Source organism: Sinocyclocheilus anshuiensis, unplaced genomic scaffold (genome assembly GCF_001515605.1).
Source record: "Sinocyclocheilus anshuiensis isolate Anshui unplaced genomic scaffold, SAMN03320099.WGS_v1.1 scaffold335, whole genome shotgun sequence".
Lineage (NCBI taxonomy): Eukaryota > Metazoa > Chordata > Actinopteri > Cypriniformes > Cyprinidae > Sinocyclocheilus > Sinocyclocheilus anshuiensis.
In genome coordinates, this window is record NW_015548239.1 from 1,431,553 (window position 1) to 1,448,854 (window position 17,302).

At 35.7% G+C, this 17,302-nt stretch overlaps 2 protein-coding genes across 2 annotated transcripts in view; both read right to left on the reverse strand.

Moving 5' to 3' along the window:
- LOC107654865 (absent in melanoma 1 protein-like) overlaps positions 1–10,455 on the reverse strand; it is a 41,437-nt gene extending 30,982 nt beyond the window's left edge. Inside the window, exon 1 of the mRNA XM_016442152.1 lies at positions 10,046–10,455. Coding sequence (XP_016297638.1) covers positions 10,046–10,347 — 302 coding nt within the window. The 5' untranslated portion in view covers positions 10,348–10,455. The remainder of the gene's footprint in view (positions 1–10,045) is intronic.
- Positions 10,456–12,030: 1,575 nt separating this feature from the next.
- Positions 12,031–17,302, reverse strand: part of clic4 (chloride intracellular channel 4) — a 25,801-nt gene continuing 20,529 nt past the window's right edge. The window contains exons 3-6 of the mRNA XM_016442155.1: positions 16,204–16,329; positions 15,999–16,105; positions 14,027–14,208; positions 12,031–13,855 (exon numbers count right to left, since the gene is read on the reverse strand). Of these exons, the coding sequence (XP_016297641.1) occupies positions 13,691–13,855; positions 14,027–14,208; positions 15,999–16,105; positions 16,204–16,329 (580 nt within the window). The 3' untranslated portion in view covers positions 12,031–13,690. The remainder of the gene's footprint in view (positions 13,856–14,026; positions 14,209–15,998; positions 16,106–16,203; positions 16,330–17,302) is intronic.

The window sequence follows — 17,302 nt, forward strand, 5'->3', positions numbered from 1 at the left end:
AGTTGTTTAGGACCAGCACATGACCAGCTTAAACCAGCTAAGGACCAGCTTAAACCAGCATATGCTGTTTTTTTTTTTCAACAGGGAATTCAGACTTTTTCAATTCTTTTTTTTTTCAGAATTGCACAATATAAACTCACAATTCTGAGAAGAAAAGTCAAAATTGTGAGTCATAATCTTGCAATTGCAAGAAAAAGGGTCAGAATTATGAGATAAAAAGTAACAACTACCTTTTTTTATTTTTTATTCCACGGTGGACACACAAAAAAACAGAATTACAAGATGTATACTGAGAATTCAGGAAAATAACTCAGAATTGCGTGATTTAACTTACAAGTTTTAAGAAAAAAAATTGTGAGATAATATAATTTAATAATATAATAATAAAATATATTTTTTACTTTAAAGAGTAATTAAATGTTGCACAGGTTATGCAGAAATATAAATATAGCACATAAAATAAATATTAAAATGAATTAAGTGAATGTATTGCACATATTTCTTGGACGAATGTGGTGCCATGTTTTCAGGTTCAGATAAATGTGTTTGTCGACACTCTAATCGGTGTTGTGACAATACAGCAACAGGACAAGTCTTTTAGCATTGAAGTGCAATATGAAGAATTCATGGCAATAGCTAACAATAGTGAATAGTCACTGGAGTCTTTATACACTGCATTAAATTAACTGATTAATTGTCATCTTGGTGTCAAAAGGGCTTCCTCCTGGAATAAAGGTCCAATAAAAACTGTCCCAACAAAATATTTCTCTATTCAGTGCAGTGTCAGTGCCAGCTCAGTGACTGCAGTCAGTAAAGTCAAAAGAATCTTCTCAAGGTATTGTGCAAGTTAACTATTGCGCAATTGAACTTTTTGCAACATGTAACCACCAGGGAGCAGTCTGAGATTAGTTTTGCTTAGTTGCACATTTTGGCTATAGCCTTTTTCCTCCCTTAGTCACTAGTGTTTGTCTTCACTTGCAGAATGAATCTTGTGTGGGATATGGCTCACCTCACCGGCACAGAAAAAAAGCTTTGGGAATCATCATAAGTCAATCTACGACATTTCTGTGTCCCATTATGCAAATAAAGATCAAATGATTAATGATTAAAGATTACATTTTTTTTTATTTGACTGTTAGAAATACAAGGGAGGTGCAGAAATTTGTATGCATCCTTTTTCTAGAGAACATACAGCATTTGAATAAATAAAGCGATTAAAGTTCAATCCAAATGACTTTCCAGACTTCATAAAGACACTTTACAGCACAAACAAAACTTGTTTCATTTGCAAAAATGTTCTCTGACAGGTTCTGAAGCAAGGGCCTCGCAGATCTTCTGCCTGCAGCGTGTCTGATCAGCTGGGTGGTTCTGACCACAATCCAGTGTTCACGTTTGACATATCACATTGAAAGAGTTCACATGAATTAAACTGTTTGGGTGTCGCATGCAATAAATGATGAATGAATGATATTCTGGTTTCTTAATACAATCCAACAGCCCTGCTTCATCCTGCTAGTATTTGACAAACTATTTTAGGTTTAGACTTTCCAGGAATATTTTATTAAATCTTCCTTCAGGTTGTTACTGGCACCCATATGTTTAGCTTAGGCTAAAAAAAAAAAGGGTTAAAACTTCAGTTTCCTCTCTGACTGTTTGAGCCCTCAGGGCAAAAGTAGAAATACATGACTTGGCATGTGTGTTTGTCAGGGAAGCCATGATCTCAGGGCTATGGATGCTAACACAAACAACCTGAAACACCTGCGGCTTTTCATAGTTAATCTGAATAAGCTCATATCCAGTTCAAGATTTTGTTTTATATACAGATATCCATGAGTGGTCATTTCAGTGAATTTCGAATTCATTTGCTGTTTACGTGACACACAGTGTCAGTTTTCTGTCTTTTCAGTCAACAAGCAAATGTTACAGGATGACCCATTAACACAGATTCTGGATGTAAAACAAGCAGCATTCTACAACCTAACAGGAATTGCTGATCTACAGTAACATGTCTTCACCTGACTCAGACAGATGAGCTGGGTTCCAATGTATGTGACTAATAATATGAGGTGTGTTGACCTGTCACATACAAAATTTTGATTATGTATCATAAAAACACCATATTATTCAATTCATCTTAACTCACACGCCTCCTTAAAAGTATCATTTTGTTATTTACTGCTTACTGAATAAAACAAGCATCCACCCATGACATGAGAGCACATCACATGTGTCTAGTCAGCGTTTGTCCCTGTCACAAATAATGGATGAGATCATTCGTCACTTAGATAAAATATTTAATAAATGCAGGAGTGGCAGAGCTTTGTGAATGACAGATGTCCAAATCTCTAGAAATCTGTTGCGCTTTCTGTGGAATTATGCTGCTGATTCTGTGCACACCTATCTATAACACATACTGTACACAATAGTCTCTGTGAACAACTGATGATGTAAACGCCGCACTCGACAACCAGACTGAACTGTTCAAGCACTCTTTTCAGTCTCACACTCAAATATAACACAGTTAAATCTCCATTACTGCTCTAGCGATCTTTCTTCCAATGAGGATGGAGATCTGCCACTGTTTTTATGTAAACTGAAACTAATAATATTACAAATAATAGTTGTTAATTGACATAAAGCTGAAATAAAATAGAAATACAAGATGGAAAGCTTTGAAAACCTAAACAAAAATGAGAAATGTCGTCTTGGCAACTAACTGAAATAAAATGTAAGTTGAAGTACTAAAATTACTAAAACAAAACTGAAATAAAATATAAAACTAATAAAATGACAAAAGGACAAAGTTACTAAAATTTAAACTAAAATGTAATCATATTTTTATTAAATAATAATAACTCGGAATATTTATTTTCTGTTGATTGTCTGTATGTGAATGTATATGAGTGTTTACGTTATAAATTTGTGTACTTATAAGTTATTCAATAAAGTAGTCAATAAAGATATATTTTTTTTAAATGACTAAAAAAAGAAAATCTGTTTTGTCTACTGCTTCTACAGCTGACATTTTTAATATTCAGATAAACAAAAATAAACCCTGCCATATTTGGCTCAGATTTGGGGTTTTGGAAGATTACTAATAATATGCAGATGACAAAAAAAAATAAAAAACATTACTTCCAAGTGACATGAGAGCAGTTCTGATCACCCAGTGTTATTCATAAACTTTGGAGAAAAAGAATTCACTAGCAGGACATTGAAACGATCAAACTTGGATTCTTAATCTATAATTAAAGGGATTTATGTTTTAAGAGAATGCACTTAAGAGGGTTGGGGTACTTTATTCAAGCAAGTAAATATTTGTGAGAGCTTTTCACCAGGACTAAGATCCACAGCAGAGGCTTCTCTTACTAAGACCGCTGATCCGTAAAGAGCATTGGGCCGCACCTAACTGTTACATAACACTGACATTCTGACCCAAATCCACACATATTCTGACCACCCCCAAAAAAGACATGGAAAACTGTCAGTGCAGCATCAGTTTCTTGCCGAGGTCATGTGTATAAAAGAGTTTTGTGTGGGAGCGTGCACACAATGAAACCCAATGCCTTTGTGTACAAGGTCCACATTTTGTGTTCATGCGGATTTATTATCGTAGATGTACGTAATTACTATAATTACCTTTGTACTGAATAATTGCATTTCTAACATACTAGAAGGTATTTTTAGGCACTGTAAATAGTCCTAGTCAGTGCATGATTAGATTCAAGTGAAGCTTTCAGAGAATTGTCACTACTTTGATGACAACTTTTACTTGATAACCTATAGTAGTGTTGTCACGGTACCAAAATTTCAGTATTCGGTACCAATACCAGCGAAAATCCCCGGTGCTCGGTAACCATTATGACCTCCTGCTTTTTAAAGTAATAAAAGTTATAGGAGGATTAAATAGTTAACAGAAATCATTTTGAACAAAATTCGTTCTAATGCTCATTATATTAAAGTTAGCCGCGCTTATGCTAACGATTAACTACGTATACGCTAACGGCGATGTTTATTTCAATCCGAAATTCAAAACCTATAGTATGCCGGAAATATTTTAATTTGTTCGAATTTACATTGTTTACGTTTCAATCCCTTGGGCTGGACCCCCCTAGAGCAGGAACACAATTTGAGCCTCTAATAACTAGAGCCTTTATTCGTTCTGATTTCTGCGAGATGTGTCTGGGCCGGTTGAAACATCACTCGTTACTCCTCTTAACAGATCACAGCCTAGTTTTGTGTCAGTCTGTGCAAGTGTGCATTTCAGAAACCTTATATTGACATAAAGATAAGACAAAAATATGCATGATAAGGGAAGAAATTCCAAGATTAAAATATCAGTAGCAAGTTACCAGTTTTATCAGCAGACAGCTAACTGCAACAAAAAGAACCATAAATCACCTTGCAATAGCAAATGCATCAATTACAAATTCTACAAAAAATATGACATTATTAAAAATAAAAAAGCAGAAATTTTGAATGTCAGTGATATGCCAGACAATAAAAAAGGTGCATCATCAACTGAATGAAAGCTGTTTTCTCACGTCTTTAAAAAGATTGCAAACAGCATGAATGGTGTTAACTGTCGTCCTCTGAGGTTAGAGACAATAACTTCCAGTTTTAAAGCCTGCCTTTATTATTATTATAAAAGGTGCTGACGAATCAGAAAGTCACAGGGAATATAATAACAAACTGTATTAAAAAAATAAAAACAACTTTATAACTGGTTTCCCTGGTTTTATTAGGAAGCTTTATTAAATCACAGCACAGATCAGACATACATACAAATATACGAAAAGCATTGTATTATATAAACTGCAATGTGAAGGAGTGATCAGCTTCTGTTTTATCTCGCTCACTGGGTCATTTCCCAATCACTCTTTGCACATTCCTGCAGCATGAGTCTGTGTGCGTATAGGAACATGCAGAGTACCCCAAGACAAAGAGCTTTTCAGACAAAAAGAGGGGTGAACGTCAAGATAGAAACCCTCCAGCTGTCACATTCTGAGTTTGTTTGTTCTTGTTTGAATCAGTTTTTGGTCTGTTTTCTTGTCTTGTTATCAGTTTTCTAGTTGGCAGTTGGTTGGTTCTACTCTCCTTCGTTCCCTGCCTGTTTGTTTCTATGGCTTCTGACTGATCGGAGTCCTTAGTTTCTGTGTATATAAGCCCTCAGTTTGAGTTAGTTCAGGGCTGAGCTCTGGGGCTGGAGCGGACTCTGAGCTGCTGTCTGCAACATACTTTGATTAAAATTCCTCAGTGGTCGTGTAAAACAACACCCTTTTTACCTTGTCAAAAACAGCTCTGTACACAGCGACCCGTTTAAGTGCATGTCTCTTTAAATGCTAATGAGCTCTGCTCACCTCACTCCTCTCTTCTGTGGAAGAGGAAAAGCGATTAGCACATAAATCATAAAAAATATAAAGTGTGAGATTTACTTCTTCTGGAGGTGCAGCTGGATCACGAACAGTGGGTACTGATCCATCCTTGAGTTTGAACTTTTTGAACAGTGGGTACTAATCCATCCTTGAGTTTTAACTTTTTAGCAAAACCTGCCTTGAATTGTTCCTCGTTCAGAAAGCAGTCTGGAGTAAAATTATTTGCGCAGCAGCAGACATAAAGAAATGTAGGTTTATTCGCTGGCGCATTACCATCAAAAACAAAACTAATCCACTGCGTAAAAGTATAATCTTATGTTATGTAAAGTATGTTTTTCATTGTTACTTCATGACACCTAAAGCATTCATTAATGTTAATAAGCTTTATTGCAAAGTGTTACCAGTAAAATGTTATGTTAAAATGTATACTGAGATATAGACAATATGATTTTCCCTTGATGCATTAAAAAAAGTCGTCAAAAATGCAAAAAATAAAAAGAGTCAGGACAACAGTGTGCTGTTTATTTTTTTGTGCTGCCTTGGCAGCAGTAAATTTAAAGCAGAAACCTGAGTCATTTATCATGTCAAATCAGGAAAGAAACCCTGAAATGTGTCAACTGAATACAAACACATGGGTGCTTCAGGCAAAAAGACAAGCTGTAAAACAATGGAGAAATATAAATAAATAAAAGGAAGACGTTCATGCTTAAAAGTCCAAACTCATCTATGAATGTTCTGAGTGGAACAAATCACTTCTATTTCTGCTTTACAAAACCGTTCACAGTGTTGCACATCCAGATGTTTGCCGACCACAGTGAGTCACTGCTCCTCCAGAGCTTTCTAATATATGCCAGTTTTAGAACAAATCTGGCAATGGTAACAATTACTCTGCTGAGATCCAATCCATGCAGAATCTTTGCTTAAACCAAACACACTGTACAGGTTTGGCTTGTGAGGGCCTAAAGTTTTAAAAGTCCTCACACATATAATCAAACATGTCAAAAACAGACTTGCAAGGACATCTGCACTTGCCCATTTAAACAGCTCGTAAAATTGGCCAAATCACCCTTACAACAAAGATTTTTATGGCCAAATTCTGTATCAAATATTTGCTGTAAACAGTGCAACTTAAGAAGATGTGCTGAAAATAGATTTGATTTAAATGCAGAATGTATATTCCAAATGTCAAAACATGTTCTTTAAGTGGTAAGAAAATATATTTGCAATCATAAAATACATTTTGGGTAAATGCAATATATATATATATATATATATATATATACTGTGTATATATATTTTTTGCTTTATGGGCATGTTTTGTTTTAAATAAACTGATATCAATAGGTTTGTGTGATGATTAGGTTTAAGGTTGGGATTAGCAAATATCACCTCTGTGTAAAAAACATTTTGTCTAAGAGCTGTCATCACTAATATAGTATAACCACCGTGAGTGTATGTGTTCTGTTAGTATGTTTATGTCATGTCATCAAAGCTTCCAGCAATATCAGTCATCATTATGAAGAGCTGGATTTTTCTTAACCCCCACCTGCCTGCAACACACACACACGCCCTGCCCACGGGCAACTTTAACCGTGAAGCTCACACAGTAGCTCTTTCTCATGTCCAACTGATCAGTGTTTCCACACAATGTGTTCATAAACCATTTGGCTTGGCTTTTTAATACCCTGAAAAGGCTAATTAACCTACTGTGAGCCACTGTACATTCTCAAACACTTAGTGCTGCCAACTGTGAATGTATATATGTGTTTTTCATTTAATATATGCAATCTGCTTCTGTTTTACAGGTGATCGTTAAATCTTTTCTCTCATCGCACTGTTTTTCAGAGCCTTTTAGATCATTTAGTGTTTGGTAGATGAATCCCCACTTTAAAAATGTGTGTTGTACTTTGTTGCCTAAAACCTAAAGACAGAAAACCAGTGTTCTGTTTGTACACAACAACCACCTGACTTCATGCTAGTTAAATCAACAATAACTGAGCAAATTAGATGATGAATTAATAAAATGAGTCATATGTCAGTTCGTAAATTCAGATGAAGCCACTGCAAAATAATAAATATAATGGACAACATGCATGTTTTGAAAATACTGTAATACTCTGTTCTGAAGGCTGTGACTCTTGCCTACAGTAGCAGGAAATTCTTGCCAGTCTTCTTCATCTGTAGTCAGTGATGACTTTACTTCCTTTAATATTTGCCTTTAACAAATTATGCATGTTATAATCTATAGTCAAATCAAATTAGGCTGCTATTTTGTCTCTCTTACATCATCTGTTATGAAAGTGAGGCGACATATCACTTATATCAGCATTCTTATTCAAGATTAAATATAAAACAAACTGACAAGTGCAACAGAAAAAAAACCCTGAAAAATGTCTAGTCTGGGGATTGAAAGTCATCCATCCACATCCAACTGAACCCGTTTCTACTTCCTGCAGCGATGCTAAGTATTCTTTTGCTTATTCATATAATTATAAAGTAAGTTTAACAGTCTCAATGAGCAAAGCCAGAAACATCTCCAAAATACTAATTAAAATGTTAAATGTACAGAAAATGTTAATTAAAGACAATAATGGTTATTTTAGGTCTTATCCCAACATATGCTCAGATCAATCAGTTCAGAAAAATAAATATAAAATCTGTCCTAATCGAAAGAAAACATGTTGATAAAAATATTTAATCCAATATTTGGCAATAACATAGCATAATAAAAGATTTATAAGCAATTTTTTGTAGACCAGTCATTTTTGACAAAAAAAAATTTATTTTTATTGTTATACCCTGTGTGAGCAAAGTCAGTAAGTTTTAGTCCAAAGCGATAACATTAACTAGCATTTCCGGAAAAAGAAAATCCTCTCCGGATCACAACATGAGGGTTAAATGTTTTAAAATAGTTTTTCACGGTTAAGCGAACATTAAAAGAACATCTGATTTTATAATTTTGCAAACATTTTAGGAGCGTTACTTTGCAATGTTCTCTGAACAATTCTGAAACATGTAGCAACAATTAAAAAATGTCCAATGAACGTCCAACTAAAACATTTCCGGGAAAACATTTCATGAACGATGTATAAATAATGTATTTGTGCTAATGTTTTAAGAACATTATTAAAGAGAATATAACAAACATTCTATTAATGTTACTGAAAGAACATTTGATCATAACTTTGAAAGAACCTTGCCAGAACGTTAGTCAAAGTTCTGAGAACGTCCCCTGTTAGCTGGGATGTTGTTATGCTTCTCTGTGAACATGTAATCTGGAAAGAACAGATCACAAAATTACACGACAGATTTATTTTTCTTAAGACCACAGCACATGTGAGTCAGTAAATCCAAAAAAGCATCCAGCTTGTGCAGGAAGAAACCTGCTATCAAAATACAAGGATGTCACATGCCCATTAAGACAAAGGTGAGGGCCTAAACTAGTCAAGCAAAATCCACTTGAATAGACAGAAGCATGTTTGTCTATTTAACGACATGTTCTCTACATCAAATCAAACAAAGTTTAAATGTGATTACGCAAGATGAAAATAAATCAAGAGTGGGACTATAATGAACACTGCTGATTCTTGTCAGATTCTGCTTTTGTGTTCAAACCCTTGATTGTTCAACACAGGCGAAGCTTTGCTGGAATTGTGGGATTGTTTGGGGAGGAATAAAGAGTGATTTGGTCTTTGGCAAGTAGTGATATAACAAGTCTTAAAAAAAAAAACCAGAGTCACACAGGCTGATCAGCTCAAAACAGATGCAGCAGTGTTGTGAGAGCTCAAACCAATGACATAGCTTTCCATTGTGATATGGAATACAATCCTGAAATATGTACAGGATGTCCCACCATTGTCTCCACTACACAACTGTACACATACAACATGGCAGTCCGCCATATCGCCATTTTTAACAAATAAATCCATGTCTGATCATCTACACAAAAACATTTAGTATAGTATCAGATAACAGTTCATGTTGTTGATGTACACGACTGAATCTCACAAAAACATGCAGTCACATTTCACTACAAAATCAAACGGAATATAGGCATATATATATATATATATATATACACACACACACACACATGTTAATGTTTTTAAATTCTCACGACTATTTCTTTTTATTTATTTTAACAATTATACACAATGTGAATAAGACATTTTGAATAATGGTCATGAGGGAGGAGGTGCTTAATTGTCATGATTCAAATAATGTTTCATTGATGAATAATGCTGCAGTAAGGCTTCATTATCTTTTTGCAAAATGTAACTTATTTCGTTTTAATGTAGGTTGAAATACGACAGCTCTTGACAGGTTTTGAGATTCACACAAATTAAGATATGAATACATCAGTCAAAGTTCAAGTTGCAATGTACATGAGCAAAAGATTAGCTAACCTTGTTTATGACTTATTGAAGAAAGTTACCAAATCATTGATAACATTAAAATTTAACTCCCTGCTGAAGCCTTAGCTGGTTTAAGATGGTCCCCCATCTGACCAAGTGAAAAGTGCTCAAAACCCCCTATAAAACCTGCCAGAGTAACTAATATTAGTGAGTGTGGAAATAATGAGAGATGCCAGCATATGGTGCTCATTCACAGATTCTCTTGACAGATATTTAGGGGAAAGGGCTTTAGAAATGAGGTGACAGATCACTCACCTGTGGTCGAGCAGTTCTCTGGTACTACTGAGAAACTCTTTATCTTTATTCCTTTTTTTGGACCTCCAGGTCGGGAAACGTTTCTTCTTCTTCACGCTGGGGCTGGTGGGCAGCGAGTCCGGGTATGAAGTGACATCTGTAGGGCTCGACGGTAAAGTCATAACCGAACCTCTGAAACTCGCTCGGTCGTCTTCTGGTGAAGTGCCCCACTGACCCTCAGTCCTGTCAGCATCCCTGCTTTCCTTATCGAAACTCTTTGACTTCCCAAACAGTTTCTTCAATTTGGACTTTGGTATGCTCATGATTTAGTATTTACGGCATATACAAAGGTGAAGTATCCTTTTAGTCTTACTAAAGTGTCAAAACAGAAAGTTTGAAACGCGCACGCTTTGTTTGGCGTGCGCTAGAGATTCGGTGTTATTCACGCGCTCCTGATCCTGAAGCGCATGGGAGCGCGTTGGGCGGAGCGCACAGCTTTGAACTTCACTTGTACTTTTCCCGTCTTTATGTTAGAACAAAAGCTCGTCTGAGCTGTAAAATCTCACAAGAGGAAATTAAAATAATAATAATAATAATGTACTGAAACTGGAATATATAGACATCTAGTTTGTTCTTAATTTTCTATTGTCAATTTACACAGTGCTCGTTTAATTAAAACAAATCTCCAGTGCGCAAATTTGCAGAGGCGCAACTACTGTAATTTCCTTGGAATGGAAAAGGGTTATAGCGCCTCCTGGTGGTCAAGCGTCTTAATTTCAATGAAATATGAAACTCGCTAGTAAAATTTCAAATGGTCATAATACAATCACAGTGAAGTTAATTTTAAAGAGATGTTCTATATGTTTATCTTCAAAAAACGTTCCTGTAACCTTTTACAGTACGGTTTCATTTGTTAACATACTAACAATGAATGATAGTTCTATTTAATTTCTTAATCTTAATGTTCATTTCTACATTGACTGATACATTTTGACAAATCAAAATGTATTAGCATTAGTTAATACACTGTGAACTAGCTCGAACAATTGTATTTTTTGAATAAATACAAAAGAATAAATAGTATATAAAAAATATAATGCTCATTGGTAGTTCATGTACATTTATGTATTAACCAATGTTCACAAATGAATTTGTTGTAAAGTGTTACCAATGTTCTAAACTAAACATGTTTTCTTAGGAACATGTTTAAATTGGAAAACATTTGACAGGTTTTTCCCTATCTTCAATTTCACTTTCCATTCTCTTTTGTAATATCTTTTTAACTTACAAAAGTCAGTTTCTAAATTACATTATTCAAGAAGTGACCATTTTTTATGGAAAAACAAAAACACAGAATTAGCAGTGAATTTGGTGAATTCGGTGATGTGGTATTAATTGATTTGTCTCACTTTAAAACACTAAACCTGTTTTATAAAATGATAGAAACCAGCATATTATCACAATGATAGTTAAAAGCTGACCTCCGTAACTCTCAATCCCTCATTAAGCAATGGCTAAATACATACTGCGTGCATGGTTATTCTTAACATTCAAGAGAAGGACTGACTCAGACGTAACTGGAAGAAACAAAGAAGTGGGAGTCTTGCCCTTCAAAGACAGAAATCTCTGACTGTCATATGTATGAAAGTGACAATCCACTAATTAGTATGGAATGGATATTTTATACTAAAATAATTGATACTCCAAATTTGTCATAGCGGCCAACAGTTTATTTAATCAGAGTGCTATGGCATATGGCAAACATGCAGTGTTTTTATAGTTAATGTCAAACCTGTTCCTTGCACGCACATACACAGGTCCAATCAGAAATCTACAAAGAGCAACACTTTAACATTCAGTTTCTCAAAAAGAGATAAGGTGAATAGTATGGAGGGAGCATCTCTCAAAAAAACAACAAAACACATGGCACATTGCTGATTCCTTTAAATGCACACAGCTGAAAAACAGATTTTTAACAAAGTGGCCCTGGTTCAACTTTCTAATAGTGTGCCAATGATCTCCTGGTCTGAACTGAATCACGGATTTAAAAAAAAAAAAACTCAACCATCCACTCCATTAATGGATCAGCATAAACCGAGGAGAAGAAAAAGAAAACAAGTCCCTCTGCAACACAATCTTCCTGTTTTTTTGTTCCCACAGGGCAGCAACTCACTCATTTCCAACAGCAGAGAGATGTGCCTCAATTCATTTTACTCTCACTTTGTCTCTTTTTAATATCCTTTAATTTCTTTGTCCTTCTATGTTCTATTTGAGTTTTAATTCTATGCTTAACGTTTTCTTTTTTGCTACCTTGAGAAAATGTATAAGGCCAGAGGAGTCATTACAAGTCAGTATCATTCTTCTACATTCAGTTTATGAATGTATACAATTTGCACATTCATTTCTGAAAACCAAAAACAATATTTATAATTCTCCATCACAAAAAGAATTGGAAAAAACATATGGCAACATATAACTTTCATTAATATCTTTTTCCAAATCAGAAACTACAAGCTTGCATTCAACGCTGTATCAACATAAAATGCAGTATTTTACTCAGAGCCTTTAATCAAACATGGTAGACTATCATGGTAAGGCTATAAAGCAATTTTTCTGTCTATACAGGCATCCTTCTTTCGATAGCACCACACCTTAAAAACAATTCAGCTTCTTTAAATGTGATGCTCTTTGTCTATATAAACCATTTATTAAAAAGAAAGAAAGAAAGAAAATCCCATTTTGCTACTATTCAAATTGTTAAGGACACTTCATGTGAAGTGCGGGTGATGTAGTTCTACCTCTAGAGCTACACAGATGATTCCCTTCATGTGTTTCATGCTGTGGAATGCAGTTATGATGGTGCAGCACTCTTTATGTTAAATAATGAATCTAGAGTGAATAAGGCAGATCTATACAATCTCTTCATGTATCTATAGTTTCTTTTACAGAGGTCTTTCCTTCATCAAAAGGCCACAGGTGCTAAAATTTACATGGTATGTAAGGTGCCTTTTTTGCAAACAACTGATGACTAATGTGTATGATATGAACTTTATATTTAAGTGTCAGCCTTCTGATATCAACGCAAGTCAATATACACTTCATTTCAAACTTCGATAAAGGGTCTTTTGAGACTTCGTGTGTTCAGAGTGCTCCACTGCTCTCTAAAACTCTGAAAATAAACACTGGAGCTTTCAACACTGTTCAAATGCATTTAGATAGAAACAAAACAAAAAAATGTCATAACTGTTGGCTTTGCAAGCTGAGAAAAAGCATCTTTTTCATATTTTAAATTCATAATAAAACAAAAGGCTGGTGAACCCACTCTTATTGCTACATAGTGTGGGTGAGAGGAATAGATATGCGTGAGTCACATGCTCACACACTATTAGCCATCGATACACTGACAGTATCCGGCTCTTCCTGCTTTAACACTTAAACTAAGACAAAATGAAAACAAAAAAAAGTGTGACAACAGCCTCTCGGCCACACTGAAAATTATTGATATGTCCTAAAGAGCTATAACGGGGGAAGGAGAAATCATGCATTGGGTATTTACTCTAAATAAAAGAGAAGGAAAAAAAAGCAGTCCATAGCTTGTTTTTTTCTTTCTCATGTGATAATAAACAGTCCCAGCGCAGGAAGCGGTGTGGAGAAGATTTTGAGCCATTATTTGACAAGCCGCTTTGCTACGTCAGCGTAGGCGATCTCAATCTCCTTGTCGCTGGGACATGTGTTGGTGAACTCCTCACGCTTGTAGGCATTGTTCAGGTACCTCCAGATGCCCGTCAGGTCTTTAGGGATCTCAAAGCCTCTGTACTTCTTTGCCACCACCTGCAAGCCAAAAGGGGGGGGGGGAAATTTATTGGAAAATCTTCCTGCTCAGTTCATCATGAAATACTGCACATCATAATCATATTAAAATATAATTTGAAGTCCAAAATAATACTATAAAATTATCTCCAATCTGCAGCATACAGTAGGATGACCTGTATGGCTTGTTACCTTAACGATGTGGAGTTTGGGCAGCAGGTTGCAGTCAGCGAGTGTCATCTCTTCACCATCTAGGAACCTGCGTGTGGAGGCCTTCACTTCCTCCATGCTGTTGTGGTCGATCTCATCCGGCAGAGGAGAGCACAGGTACTCATCCAACTTCTGCAAGGTCTTCAGCAGTCCCCTCTCCAAACCTACAGGTGCATCTCAATAAATTAGAATGTTGTGGAAAAGTTCATTTATTTCAGTAATTCAACTCAAATTGTGAAACTCGTGTATTAAATAAATTCAATGCACACAGACTGAAGTAGTTTAAGTCTTTGGTTCTTTTAATTGTGATGATTTTGGCTCACATTTAACAAAAACCCACCAATTCACTATCTCAACAAATTAGAATATGGTGACATGCCAATCAGCTAATCAACTCAAAACACCTGCAAAGGTTTCCTGAGCCTTCAAAATGGTCTCTCAGTTTGGTTCACTAGGCTACACAATCTTCCATGACATTCTAATTTATTGAGATGCACCTGTATATGTCAAAACCCGTTAAAGAGTTAGGTAGAAAAAACTTGCATTGTGTTAATGCCAAAGATGCTGTTTTCACACTTGTTTTGTTTGTGGTTCACAATTTTTTTTTATTATTATTATTATGATTTATGTGAACACTCCAAAAGAAATCTTAAAGCACTGGATTAAATAATCCAGATTAATTTTTTTGGATAGAAAAATAGAAACATTTCCATTAATAAAATAATAATAATATCAAAGTTGTTCTTCATGTAACTTTCCTTGCAGACAGTCAGCCACTTTAAAGCTGCTTTTTTTTTTAAGTCAGTGTGTTTTTACAAATCACAAACACTATACTACTTAATCGGAAAGACACAACAATAATTCACAGTAAATTAACCAATTCACTTCATTTACTGACAGAGCATCAATTTCAAATTGTGAAAAATTTAAATAAAGTTTAATAAATAAATTTACAACCGTACTGTCAAGCTACACGAAGAAGTTACAAAATTACTAGAATTACTTCATCTTGCAGTGCCTTGTCAAAGTGGACAAATTATAAAATAATATCTTTGCACAATATATTATTATACAATAATTATAAAATATATAATTATCAAATAATTTATAATGTACAAAATTCAAAGGAATAACTGATTACAGTTAAAAAGAATATAATCTGCCCTCTAGAGGGAGAAAGTGTCAAAATATAATTGCAGTGTTTGGTTGCACTTCTACTTAGCTGCCACATAAGGGCATTATCACACTCCGTTGAAAGCAGATCCTTACAATTCACCAATTTAGCTCTAAACTTTCAAAAAGAAAAAGGAAAAAGGAACACTCAGGTGTGCAAACTAAAATGCTAAGGCATGTTTTTCTCTCCGTGAGAGGTGGTATAGCCTAGCCATTTCTCCTGTACAGCGCTGTCTGCTAGCCTTGAGACAATGTTGACAGACTCCAGCTGGAATGAAGGGGCTGTTATCACCCACAGTCAACATTTTACTAGGGTGGAGACTCTTGAAGTTAGTTTATGTTCAGGGTCACTGCCAAACTCTTATTGAGCTGAGGAGTCTTTGAGATTGTGCGGCATTGCATCAAGGCAAATTCCTAGCGTATTTATCATTTTGACAAAAGTTCAACACCAACACCTTCTGATAAAAGTATAGGCGCTCCTATTTCGAAAACGTAGTTGTAGGTAACAGTGTTTACTCTGGAAGTTGATCTAACTATCAAATTGTAGCCCTGCCTAGAGCACTAAAGCATGTAAATGAGACACTGGATCCAAGCCCTGCGTTAAACTAGAGACAACACTGTTTGCATGCACAATGTGAGATATAACAACCATAACCAGGTCTATCAAATTAGAGCAATAGAAAGTGTTTGTACTGAGCTTATCAAACGTGCGATTATTCCACTGAACAATATACATTTGGCCTTTTGTATGGAGGTGAAAGAGTGAAATCTTTCTGGTTACCCTCGTTGGCATCAGGTTTGGAATTCTTGATGAAGGCAGAGAACTTGGCAAATATATCCATCCCTGCAGTGTTGGATTCTGGGTGTCTGGCACTAAGTTTAGAGTACCTGAGTGTACAAACACACACATACGTCAAATAAAACCTTTTGACGTGGTGTTGACAGACATGTGACACTTAAATACACAAACACACTCTTTCACTAACTTTGGAGGGCAGAGGACATCCTCTAGGAACTCTTCGATCTTGTTGACATCTGTCTTGACCTCTCCATTAAAGGTGATGAAGGGAGGGTGGGTTCCTGGGGCCAGATTCTGCAGATCAGCTGGTTTTCTATAATTATAAAATTAATATAAATAAATAAATAAATAAAGAGTCTACTTCTCTAAATGATGAAATGATCGATTTTCAATGAGACCCTTCAGCTGATCTCAGCAAAAATTTGAAGTCTAATAACTGCAGAAATGTTTTATTACTGAGCTATAACAGGAGGTCAGCATGGCAGAGCCCAAAGGAATTTAATGAATTGTTTTTCTTTAGAATACAAGGTGATAAGATGCCCTCAGGGGCTGCACACTGTGGCACAACACAGGGGTTTTCCAGAGCACTCACAGCCCAACACACACACACACACACACACACACACACACACACACACACACGCACACATTTAGCTTTTTATAAAACCAGTAGGGTAAATACTAACCCCTACCCCTAAAAGATTCTTCTACATGAATCATTTTTCTCAGCTGAAGATGTTCCTGGATATCCACAAAGGGAGACTATGAAATATGAAAACACTTGAGGGTTCAGGAACAGAGGGGGCATATTTCCCATGAGGCCTTGCAGTCAGGAACACTCTGATCTTTCCAACTACAACAACAGGAAATTACCTCACACCTCTGGCATGAGCACAAGGAGCACCCTATCCATTTTGGTGGCAAAAGGAAAGGGTAAGAGAAAGGAGAAAGTAACAGGCAGGAAAGCAAGCAAGCAAGAAAAAGCAAGAAAAAGCAAGAAAGCAAACAAGAAAGAAAGAAAGCAAGAAAAAGAAAGAAAGCAAGAAAGAAAGCAAGAAAGAAAAATGGATGCCTCGGTAGTCACTCAAGTTTCACTTGATTTCATTTTAGGGTCAAACTTTGAGCTCATCAATGTCTCTGGTACAGCCTCATAAAACACTGATAAGATCATATGTGGATACAGGTGTGGTGTCTCTTCAAATAATAATTTAAATCTCTCACACACACACACACACACACACACACACACACACACACACACACACACACACACACACACACACACA